The sequence below is a fragment of the Leucopleurus acutus genome (genome assembly GCF_964270905.1).
Source record: "Leucopleurus acutus genome assembly, chromosome: 8".
NCBI lineage: Eukaryota > Metazoa > Chordata > Mammalia > Artiodactyla > Delphinidae > Leucopleurus > Leucopleurus acutus.
The window spans coordinates 58189088-58201917 of record NC_139151.1 but is presented as its reverse complement, the minus strand read 5'-3'; the positions used below and the strand labels follow the sequence as shown (position 1 = coordinate 58201917).

General features: G+C 40.9%; 1 protein-coding gene across 1 annotated transcript in view; it reads left to right on the top strand.

The window, feature by feature from the left end:
• The window catches only part of PAAF1 (proteasomal ATPase associated factor 1), a 41010-nt gene that overhangs the window by 22051 nt on the left and 6129 nt on the right, over positions 1-12830 (top strand). The window contains exons 7-10 of the mRNA XM_082843747.1: positions 3205-3399; positions 8270-8361; positions 9487-9602; positions 11141-11223. Coding sequence (XP_082699873.1) covers positions 3205-3399; positions 8270-8361; positions 9487-9602; positions 11141-11223 — 486 coding nt within the window. The remainder of the gene's footprint in view (positions 1-3204; positions 3400-8269; positions 8362-9486; positions 9603-11140; positions 11224-12830) is intronic.

Here is a 12830-nt window from a genome sequence, read left to right as displayed (position 1 = left end):
ACCACATGCCAATAAAAATGAATTAAAAAAACCAACATATAACCAAAAATAAATAAATAAATAAAAGCTTATCTATATGGCCTTTATCCAGTAGATATATAAGTACAAGGATTACATTTTATTTTTCCAACCACTGTAACCAGCTATATAAATTGTATTTAGTTTTTATTTTAAATTAGATATATTTGGAAACTTACCCTGTGAATTAGGTCCCACCTGAGAAAATCATATTTTATCAAACAGGCCCTAAATTGGCTACTTTTAAAGTTTGTGGCATTTTTATGAATTCATCTTTTTCCTGAAAAAGGCTTTCAAAGTGAAATTGCCACTGAGAGTTGAGGCATGTGGTTAACTGCGTGGCTCATCCATCACTTGTACCTTATATTGAGTTTTTGTAGAGTTTTTGTCAAGGTTTATATATCTGAAGTCATCTCATCTTGAGCAGAATGGGAGCAAGCTAGGGCACTAGTTTACTAAGTAACCTTTGATCAGGTACTCTTATTACTCAGCCTGCAAGTGTTTATTGGGCACCTATAATAGGATAATTAAATGGGTTTTAATAAAGCAAGTACTAGCCCTGCCTGTATCACCATAGGGCCAGACTCCCTTTCTACTCCACAGTCCTATGTTGTCACATGTATGCCCCTGAAACTCTTTATGTCCTTGATTGTCTCTACCTTTTTACACTGGGTGCTCCTGAAGCCAGGGATCATAGAAAATAGTCAGATAAGGGGTGACAAAGGGCTTCAAAAGTCATAAAATCTGTGGACATTTTGGATATTATAACACTCTGCATCTTACTTGATCTTTTTTAGCAGGTGGTCCCCTGTCGAGGTATGGTACAGGGGCCCAGGAGATGTGTATACTCAGCTTCCTGCTGGGCTCCTCTAACACTGCTCTGGCAAAAGTGGAGCACTGGCTCATGCTACCTGTCTGCAAACAGGTGAGGTAGAAGCTCAGCTTCCCCTTGACCTTGCTGACGCCTTCCTGATAGAAGTGGGGCACCATCTTGCATCACCTCAACTTGCACTACTTCCTTTCCTCCAAAGTGGGTTTGTAAGCTCTGTTTCCTGCTGACTGACACCAGGGGATGGGTTGGGGAAAGTGGAGTGCTACTTCCCTGTCCCTTATGTTTTACCTCTTTCCCCCATTGGTGCTGGGTGAGAGTAGAGGCCCAGCTCCCTACTGACGGTACCCTGCTCGGCCTGGTCAGCGTCGCTGGGTGGGGGGAATTGGAGAGCTGTCTCCTGCTTCCATGGGGGTTGAGGTAGAAATCACTCCCTGTTCAGCCCCACTGACTCTTTGGGAGAGGGGAGGTAGCAGTTTTTCTGTTGCTGTTTGAGTAAGATGGATATTGCCAAAAAGCTTTTCTGTACCATTAGGCCACCCTTTTCTCAGTCTTCTGCCTAGAGGCAACAGACTTTTCTTGGAGTTGTTTGGTTGTTGTTTTTTGTTTTTAATTTGTGCCTTTTTTAAAAAATTAGTTCTATGTTAGAGGCTTCTGCAGTGTCCTGTCTAGGATATATGGGAGGCAGTAAGGAAATCCAGGGAATTCATTGCCCTGTTGTTCTTCAAGTCCTGAGGTCCCTAGGTGGACTGCTTTCTTCTTTACATCTTTCAACCTTCTTGTGCTTGTTTGTTGTCTTATGTCCAGGTTTTTTTAGTTGTAAGGAGAGGACCTGGGAGCAATGGGACTACTCCATCTTGGCCAGATGAGGAGTCACTCCTTTTTTAAGATTAGTTCCCAATGGAAGCAGCAGGATCTTTTAAGACAGTGATTTTCACACTGAGCTGTCTAGGATGTCTACTTAATTTTTGTTTAAAAAACAGTTTTTATACGACCCAGCAATCCCACTACTGGACATGTACCCTGAGAAACTGATAATTCACGAAGAGTCATGTTGGGCTTCCCTGGTGGTGCAGTGGTTAAGAATCCGCCTGCCAATTCAGGGGACACAGGTTCAAGCCCTGGTCTGGGAAGATCCCACATGCTGCGGAGCAACTAAGCCCATGCGCCACAACTACTGAGCCTGTGCTCTAGAGCCTGGGAGCCAAACTAATGAGTCTGCATGCTACAACTACTGAAGTCCATGTGCCTAGAGCCCGTGCTCTGCAACAAGAGAAGCCACCACAATGAGAAGCCCGTGTACCACAACGAAGAGTAGCCCCTGCTCGCTGCAACTAGAGAAAAGCCCTAGTGCGTCGCAACTAGAGAAAAGCTCTCGCGCAGCAATGAAGACCCAATGCAGCCATAAATTAAAAAAAAAAAAAAAAAAGAGTCATGTACCACAATGTTCATTGCAGCACTATTTACAATAGCCAGGACATGGAAGCAACCTAAGTGTCCATTGACAGATGAATGGATAAAGAAGATGTGGCACATATATACAATGGAATATTACTCAGCCATAAAAAAGAAGTGAAATTGAGTTATTTGTAATGAGGTGGATGGACCTAGAGTCTGTCATACAGAGTGAAGTAAATCAGAAGGAGAAAAACAAATAGCGTATGGTAACATATGGAATCTAAAAAAACAAAACATGGTTCTGAAGAACCTAGGCGCAGGACAGGAATAAAGATGTAGACGTGGAGAATGGACTTGAGGACATGGGGAGGGGGAAGGGTAAGCCGGGATGAAGTGAGAGAGTGGCATGGACATATATACACTACCAAATGTAAAATAGATAACTAGTGGAAAGCAGCCACATAGCATAGGGAGATCAGCTCGGTGCTTTGTGACCACCTAGAGGGGTGGGATAGGGATGATGAGAGGGAGATGCAAGTGGGAGGGGATATGGGGATATATGTATGTATACGTATAGCTGACTCACTGTTATACAGCAGAAACTAACACACCATTGTAAAGCAATTATACTCCAGTAACGATTTTTTAAAAAAATAAATTAATTAAAAAACAACAGGTTCTAAAGCCAAAATAATAACTTGAAAACCACTGCTCTAGAAAACCACATGCCACTAAAAATTAAATCCAAAGCTTCTTTTCCATGTCTGTCTCTTGCAGCTAGTCATTGGGAAACAGGGACCCTGTTCTGTTTATTTCTGTTTTTCTGGCACCAGCCTGTAGTACATATCCAGTACTTGTTTGTGAAGGAATAGAGTCATTTATGCAGATATGTCTTCTCTGCCCTTGTAGTTCCTTTACTACCTACTCCATTTTAGGGTCTTTTTTTTTTCTCTTGTCAGGTATCCTGGATACAGCCATTGTTGATCGGGGGAAGAATGTGGTATCTGGTTCTCGAGATGGAACAGCACGACTTTGGGACTGTGGGCGCTCAGCCTGCTTGGGAGTCATTGCAGACTGTGGGTCTTCCATCAACGGAGTGGCTGTGGGTACTGCTGACAACTCTATAAACCTCGGCTCCCCTGAGCAGACGCCCAGTGAGTTGATAACAGTATATGAATTTATTTTGTTCCCTTATATTCCTTCAGTGTTTGCCTTAGTTTCTCCTTTTCTTCCTTGTTCACGCCTGCTCTGCAGCTGGTATTTCCATTTTTACCATAAGATTAATATTTGTTGCATATCTACTATGTTTCTGTTGCTTTGGAATCTACAAAGGAAGTATATGTCACAGTTATTGCATTTGAGTAAGTACAGTTTAATTTAGCAGATGAAACTAATGCCTGTAAAACAGAGAACAATAAAATTTTGGCTGAAGTAACTTAGTGATTCACTTAATGCAAATATAATGTTTTTTTGGAAGAAGAGAGTGTTTTAGGTTAGTATAGATGAGAGATGTCACAAAAGAAGTTGAACCTTGAAGGATAGATTCAAGTTGAACAGACAAGAATGAGAAGGATGAGAGAATGGGAACTAGGGCAGGGATAGAGGTAGGGGCAGTTCACATTAAAATAGTGTGGAGGTAAAATTGACTGTTGGGTAGAGATATGCTTCTTTGGGCCAGAAGTTGGCGTAAGCATAGTAGGCGGAAATAGGTGAGTAGAGTGAAAGCTCTGGTTGAGTCAGAATGATAAAGGTCCTAATAAGGCAGCTTGCATTCTTTTCTTATTTTCGTATGATTATAACATACTTGCTTCTCTGTTTCCATAGGACTATTTTTCTACCATCATCTCTGCTTCTCGTATTTTTTTTTTTAAGAGGCTTTATTTTTTAGAGCAGTTTGGTCCACATGAAATTGAGCAGATAGAGTTCTTGTATACCCTTTGCCCACATACCTGCACACCCTCCCCTGTTATCACCATCCCCCACCAGAGTGGTACTTTTGTTACAATTGATAGACCTAAACTGACACATCATTATCACTCAAAGTTCAAGGTTTAAATTAGGATTCACTCTTGATGTTGTATATTCTGTGGGTTTGGACAAATGTATAATGACATGTGTTTATCATTCTAGTATCATGCAGAGTTTTCACTGCCTGAAAAATCCCTTTTGCTGCACCAATTCGTCCTTTCATCCCCTATAACCTTTCGCAACTGATATTTTTACTGTCTTCATGGCTTTGCCTTTTCTAGAATGTTGCAGTTGAAATCATAAACTATGTAGCCTTTTCAGATTGGCTTCTTTCACTTAGTAATATGCATTTAAGTTTCCTGCATGTCTTTTCATGCATTGATACCTCATTTCTTTTTTTCCATTTATTTATTTATTTATTTTTAAATGTTTTTCAGGGGGGCTTTCTCTAGTTGTGGCGAGTGGGGGCTACTCTTCGTTGTGGTGCATGGCCTTCTCATTGCGGTGCATGGCCTTCTCATTGCGGTGGCTTCTCTTGTTGCAGAGCACGGGCTCTAGGTGCGCAGGCTTCAGTAGTTGTGGCGTGCGAGCTCAGTAGTTGTGGTGCACGGGCTTAGTTGCTCCGCAGCATGTGGGATCTTCCCGGACCAGGGCTCGAACCCATGTCCCCTGCATTGGCAGGTGGATTCTTATCCACTGTGCCACCAAGGAAGTCCTTGATACCTCATTGTTTTAAGCACTGAACAATATTCCATTGTTTTAATGTACCTCAGTTTATCTATTCATTCATCTACTGGAGGACATCTTGGTTGTTTCCAAGTTTGGACAATTATTAATAAAGCTGCTATAAATATCCCTGTGTAGGTTTTTGTGTGGATATATGTTTTCAGCTCATTTGGATGAATTTTGCCCCTCACTGTGGACACACTGCAGGTACTCTCCTCACTCTCTTAAACTTCCCATATAGATACACTGTGGTCCAAGAATTAAAATGGTTGCGACTACCACATGTTGCCTGGCCCCTCTTTGGGAATTAATCGATTAATAGGAAGTATTTCCCAAAGTGTAACACATGTGCAGTGAGTGGTAAACAAGATCATTTCAGGCAGTACACATTTTTAATAGTTACATATTAATGCACACATATCTCACTTCAAACCTAAGATTTCACAGATACTACTTAAAATAAGGTTGAGTTTTTTAAAATTTGTTGGTTTAAAGTAATTTAAATGAAAATATTCTTGTTTCTTCTATTTCCTCACTTCCCACTTACTGTTCAACCCGGCCTAGGATGGTTTGTGCCCCAGCTACTTAACAAGCAGCAGCTCTTGTCGAGGTCACCAGTGACTCCATGTTGCATAATCCAGTGTTACTTCTCTGTGCTTATCCTTCCAAATTCTCAACAGGATACAACACAGTAAACTCTTCTCTTCAGGACACTTTTCTTTCTTGGCTTCTGTAATACCACACTACACTGCTTTTCTCTCTATCTCATTGGCTGCTGCTTCTTAGTCTCCTTTTAAAAAAAAACCATTTATTTATTTATTTGGCTGCGTTGGGTCTTAGTTGCGGCACGTGGGATCTTTTTTAGTTGCAGCATGTGGGATCTAGTTCCCTGACCAGGTTTTGAGCCCGGGCCCCCTGCATTGGGAGCGTGGAGCCTTAGCCACTAGACCACCAGGGAAGTCCCAATCTCCTTTTACGTGTCTCCTTTATTCTACCTTTAAATATTGGAGGGCCCTCAGCTCTACAATTTCTCTCTTAGGTGATCTCATCAGTTCCATGACTTTAAATGTTGTATTTAAGCTGGTGATTTCCAAAAGTATATCTAAAGCATAAATCTTTCACTTGCATTTCAGACTCTATTTAGATGTCTAATAGACATCTTGAACTTATAACATGGAGTGTTTGATTTCCTCCCACCCCAAATCTGTTTTTCCCCATCTCAGTAAATGGCACCACCATCTTCTTGCTCAAGCCCAAAGCCTGAGATTCATTCAAGATCCACCCCCACCGTTCCTCATGTCCCGCATCAGCAAAGTCTGTCATCTCTACCTTCAGAATGTTGCTCATTTTTCCACCTCAGGTTCTTCCTCCAGCTCTCCCTTCCTCCTGCCAGCATCCTCATCCATTCTACCATCATCTGTTGCCTGCACTATTCTATATTCTCCTCAGAGGAACCATCATGGTCATTTAAAAAACATAAATCAAGGGACTTCCCTGGTGGTCCAGTGGGTAAGAGTCCGTGCTCCCAATGCAGGGGGCCTGGGTTTGATCCCTGGCCAGGGAACTAGATTCCACACGCATGCCACAACTAAGAGCCCGCATGCCGCAATTAAGAGTCCACATGCTGCCACAATGATCCAGTGCAGCCAAAATAAAAAAATTAAAATTAAAAAAAAGTAAATAAATAAAAAACATAAGTCGTATCACTCTCCTTTGTCTCTACTCTCCTCTAGCAGCCTCCTTTTTGTATTTTTTTGTTTGGTTGGGTTTTTTTGGCCATGTGGGATCTTAATTCCCCAACCAGAGATTGAACCTGCATCCCCTGCCATGGAAGCATGGAGTCTTAACCACTGGACCGCCAGGGAAGTCCATAGTGGCCTCCTTTTATACATATGTTTGGCCCTCCATATCCATGGGTTCCTCATTCAGAACACAATCCACAGTTGGTTGAATCTGCGGATGTGGAACCTTTCGATATGGAGGGCCAACTCTGGGGACTTGAGCATCTGCGAATCTTGGTGTCTGCGGCGGGTCCTGGAAGCAACCTTCTGTAAATACCGAGGGACAACTGTGTATTAAAATCCTAACCCCTTACCATGGCTTATTACAAATGCTTACACTTTCTAACCCCTGCAGTCCTCTCCAGCCTCAAGTCACACCACCCTCTGCCAGTTCCACTGTGTCCCAGCCATAGGTCTCTGTTCTTTGAGCACAACAGACTGCCAGCCTCCCAGCTTTTGCCTTGTTCTTCCCTTAGCCTAGAATGTACCTCCCAAAACTTTTCACATGGCTGGCTTCTGTTTACCATTCATGTCTCAGTTGAAAAATAACCTCCATGAAACCTTTTTAAAATTGAAGTTTAGGGCTTCCCTGGTGGTGCAATGGTTAAGAATCCGCCTGCCAATGCAGGGGACACAGGTTTGAGCCCTGGTCCGGAAAGATCCCACATGCTGCAGAGCAACTAAGCCCGTGCGCCACAACTACTGAGCCTGCGCTCTAGAGCCTGTGAGCCACAACTACTGAGGCTGCATGCCACAACTACTGAAGCCTGCCCGTCTAGAGCCCGTGCTTTGCAACAAGAGAAGCCACAACAATGAGAAGCCCATGCGCTGCAACGAAGAGTAGCCCCCGCTCACCACAGCTAGAGAAAGCCCACGTGCAGCAACGAAGACCCAATGCAGCCAAAAATAAAATTAAAAATAAATTTAAAAATAAATAAAATTGAAGTTTAAAGTTACCTTCCCCCACTCATTTTCCCACCATCTACTCCCTTTTGGTCATATTTTCCTGTTTTATTTCCTTTGTGGAACTCATCACTGTCTGAAGATATCCTACTTGTTTATTTGCTTATTTTACTATTTCCTATTTCTACTAGAATCTAGAATCTACTACTCCTTGAGAGTAAGTACCTTGTCCCTCAGTAAATATTTGTTTAGTGAATGGATAGATCTCATTTCCTTCAGACCATAAGAGCCTTGAGGGCAGAGACTGTCTACTTTGTTCAGCCTTGTACTCCTGCTCCAAGTATGGTATCTTTCCATATTACAGATGACTGAATAATAATATTTTAAAGTTGGGTTTATTGAGATATATTTTACATGTAGTAAAAGTCATCCTTTTTAATTGCACAGTTCTGTGAGTTTTAACAAATATGTACAGTCATATAAACAATACCACAGTCAAGATATAGAACATAATAAATTTTTTTTAATATTAATAAGTGAATCACTAACAGAATAACTCAGTAAACAGCCATCAATAGTTGTGCTTTCTGGGTACTGCCAGCTGATCAGCCTAGCCCATTATTGACATAGCTCATCTGTCATGCAGGCGAACGGGAGGTTGGAACAGAGTCGAAAATGCTGCTGTTGGCCCGAGAAGATAAGAAACTTCAGTGCTTGGGACTGCAGAGCAGGCAGCCGGTAAGTGGTTCCTCTAAGACCTTTGAACTCTGGGGCAACCTGGGTCACTCTGATTCTTGGAAAGCTGTTTTGAAAACATTTCTGATTTCTCTGTATGTTCACCTTTTGAAGAAGCTGCATGAGTGAGAGGCAGTACAGTATAGTGATTAAGAGCATGGGATATGGAATAAGGGCAACATTTAAATCCTGGTTCTTCCTAATGGCTGTGACATTGGACAGGTTACTTAACCTCTCTGAGCCTCAGTTTCCTCATCACTAAACTTGTCACAGTCGGATTTACCACATAGGGTTATGTGATGAGATTAAATGTCCTACTGCTTTGTGACCTTTATCAAGTCACTTTCCCGCTGGGCCTTAGTGTGCTGTATGTAAAATGATAAGGTTCTATAGATTCCCTTCTTCCTCTAAGGTAATGTGAAAATTTTCTGAGTAAAGGACTCATGCATTCAGGGCTCTAGATTAATTAATGACCAGAATATCTTTCGTAGAAGAATTGAATTTTCTTCCTTCATTCGCTGAGGTTTTGCCAAGCAGACTCTGCTCTTAATTAAACTCTGAGTTTCTTGAGATTTTCTAAATTTCTTTCCAGCTCCTGTCATCATCACCCAGACAGCTTGAATGATTTGGTTTGACCACAGGCTTTGTATTTTCATTTCATCTCATGACTTCAGTGTGCTGGTGATGTTTCCATTTTCAAAGTTTGTTCTGGAAACATCACTATTTTTGATTATATTGCCTTTATACTCTGAATTTCCATGCTGGCTTTTACTTCCAAGGGGAAATCAGGGGTTTTTGTTTGTTTTGTTTTCTTTTTTTAGAACTTTCAAACTTTACTGTTTGAACTAACACTAAGGAATAAATAAAAGTCTAATAGTTTGGGTTTTTTTCTTTTCAGGTACATGGGTGACTTGTGATTCTTTAAATTGCCACTTTGTTTCTTTCCCTTCAAAAGGTTGTCACAAGTGCCTTGAAGCAAAACTTAAATGTGTGAATTGCAAGTGTTTGTCAAATGGAGGGTTGTGCTGAAAAGAGGGTAAAGGAGACTTTGGTTTCAAGGATCCCATGAGTCAATGTGTTAAGGGGAAATCGTATGAAACCTGCATCTTTGTCTCCTACTTGTTCCAGGTGTTCCTCTTTATTGGCTCAGATGCCTTCAACTGCTGTAGTTTTCTTTCTGGCTTCTTGCTGTTGGCTGGGACACAGGATGGAAACATTTATCAGCTGGATGTGAGGAGTCCAAGGTGAGTCACCATTTGTTTGCATGATGCAGGTCTTCTGTAGAGTGGAAATTTTTATTGGCTTTCACAGTGATTTAGTCTGGCATACAGATGGCTATTGAATCAAGAGTATGTTTTTCCGTTTATAAAGGTTTGCCAGTGTGAATTGTCTGATTGTTCTTATTATTCCTGGAATCACATTAAAAGGTAATTTGATTCATACTGTCATGATTGCTTTGGAAATTAAGCTTAAATAATGAACTAACATTTCACTTACAATAATTGTGTAAAACTTTTCATTTTAAGGAGCTTAGTAATTTTCTTCATGGTATTAGATCTGGCTTGGCCTAAGATTGATCATTTTTAGTTCAGGTAAGCCAGCTCTGATTCTTTATTTGGCTGTGATCATAACCTATCTAAAATAGGCTTTATCCTGGTCTTAAAGATATCCAAAGGGAATCCACAACCTATTTGTCCCAGGATTTAACAGTTTCTACAATTCTGTCCCTTCCTCCTTCTGTTTCTTTCCTTTGTTCAACTGATATTTATTGAATGGCTTCTGTAGGCATTGGGCTTTGTGCAGGGCAGTGAAAAACAGGAGTAAAAAATAAAAACTCTGCCTTTGAGGCATTTGGAGTCTAATAGTAAAGATGAACAAGTAAAAGACTGTTATGACGCAGTGTGATCAGTGGTCTGACAAGGCTATACACAAGAATTTGAGGAAACATCGAGAAGGAGAGGGAAGAAGGTGAGACTGCTTCTCCAAGGAAATGAGGCTTTAATTGGATCTGGTCTAGTTGAAAGTTACCAAGTAAAGAAGAGAAGGACCTGCCTTAGGTAGAATAGCATATAGAGAAGCATGAAGGCATGTAAAAGTATGGCACTTTAAGGGACCTCTGTGTAGTTTAATATGACAAGTATGTACCCTGCCGATGGAGCAGTGATGAGAAGTGATGCCAGACAGGAAAACAGGAATTTGCTTAGAAAGGACTTACATACCCTCCCAAGGAGTTTGGACTTTATTCCAAGAGCAGTGAAAAAATTTCAGCTGAAGAATGACTAGCTTATACCTTTTCTTCCATAATTTAAGTTATTTTAGTTTTGTACTTGTTTTTGCCTCCATGGAGATAGGGAACCTGATTATTGTTGTAAAGTCACATATATGTAATTGATTCTCACCTTCCTTTTTCATTTTACAGAGTCCTGACAATTTTAATATTTCACAATTGTCTTAATTCTGTCTATAAGTAAAACGATTAACATATTGTTAACATTGTTATCTTAAGCCCTTGTCAGGCGTCCCCTAAAAACTGGAAATATCGTGGTAACTTAGTTAATTCAGCTCAATAACATGTTTAGATTCACTCCAAGGTGGTTTTGAACAGACTACCTTGATCTACCATTCAAGGATTTTGCCAGGATAGAAACCATATGAATGTTTAATTTCTGTCCACATTTGTCCTTTGTGCTGTTATGCAGTTCGTGCTGTATGTTGAATATAGTCAAACATTGCTTCTGAAGGAAAAAAATTGTAAAATTGCCCCATTTATTCTGAATCCTAGGGCTCCAGTACAAGTCATCCACAGATCAGGAGCACCAGTTATGTCCCTGCTGAGTTTCAGAGATGGATTCATTGCTAGTCAAGGTGGGTCCAGGGGCCAATTGAGGGAGGTGATTTTATATAGTTCAACTAAACATAGGTTTAAGTTCCTGGTCTGTGGCAGGGCTAGGCTCATAGTCCTACACGATTCTTTGGCGTACTGTACTTTTTACATAGTGTTTAATACCCTACTTGTAATTGTCTCTGCCCCCTCCAATTTGAGCTCCTTGAGAGTAATGACTGCGCTTTATTCATCGTGTTATCCCCAGCATTTAGTTCAGTGCCCACTATGTAGTTGGTGCTCAATAAACATTGTCAGAGTAAACGTACTGGCCCTTATTGCAAATCATTGAGAATTCAATAACGAATCAGTTACAGTCTCTGCTCTAAAGGAGCTCACAGTTAGTAAGACAGACAGACAGACATGTGGACATGTGATTGAATACCATTTGATAAGTACTGCAGCAGAAGACTATATGGGAACATGGGGAACAGCTAACTCGAGTGGTAGGAATGCTGCTGGGATGTCTTCATGGACTGGGTGATGTGTAATCCAATAAATATTTTACCAACTGGAGATGTAAAGATGCACATTGAAGGCCAAGGCTATAGTGTGTGCAAAGTCATAAATAAGTGAAGCGGGGCAGAAAGGAGGGATCTGTCATTTATTAGGTGCCTAGCATGCAGTAGGTACTGTGTTTGATGTTTTACATGCATAGTCTGGGTAAAGTGAGTACCTTGGTGTAGCCAGTACAAAATATTTAGAATGGAGTTTGGGAGTGGGGTTGGGGAAAATACATGGAAGAAGGTGTCCATTAAGGGACACTGAATCCTCATAGGAATGTGTAGGTGAGGAGGACTGGTCTATAGGCCTGAAGGGACCACCTTATGTGAGTATTTTGGTGTATCAGTTAGGATGTTTTTGGCGTTAGTAAGAGAACACCCAACTGAAAATGGCTTCAGTAATTAGGAAAATGTACTACTTCACTTAAGAAGACATTTGGGTTTATGATGGCTCCACATTAGATTAATTTAGTGATTTTAAAACAAAGTCAACAGAGAGACTAAGAAAAGTTAACTCAGTATGATATCCTGGATTGCATCCAGGACGTTAAAGACTGGTGAAATCCAAAAAATTATAAATTAAAACTGGCCGAGGGGCATATGAGAACTTTTTGAACTATCTTTGTAACTTTTCTGTAAATGTAAAATGATTCTAAAAATATTCTAAATTAAAAAAATGAATAAAAGCTTTAACAAGGGAAAAAGAAATAATATCAAGAACCCAGCTTTGCTTCATCTTTTGGCACTCTCCTCTCTAGCATGCTGACTTTTTCCCTCAGGTTACAGCGCAGGATAGCTGCTGCAAGTCTTATCTTCCCATAACATACAAATTGTTACCCTTTTTAAGAATGAGGAACATTTCCTCAGGAGCAGCCCAGCAGACTTACTCTCCTGTGTCATTGGCCAGAATTATATAATATATGACGTGCCCAGAAGACCTAAATAGACATTTCTCCAAAGAAGACCTACAGATGGCGTACAGGCACGTGGAAAGATGCTCCGCATCACTAATTATCAGAGAGATACAGATCAAACCCACAGTGAGGTATCACCTCACACCAGTCAGAATGGCCATCAACAGAAAGTCT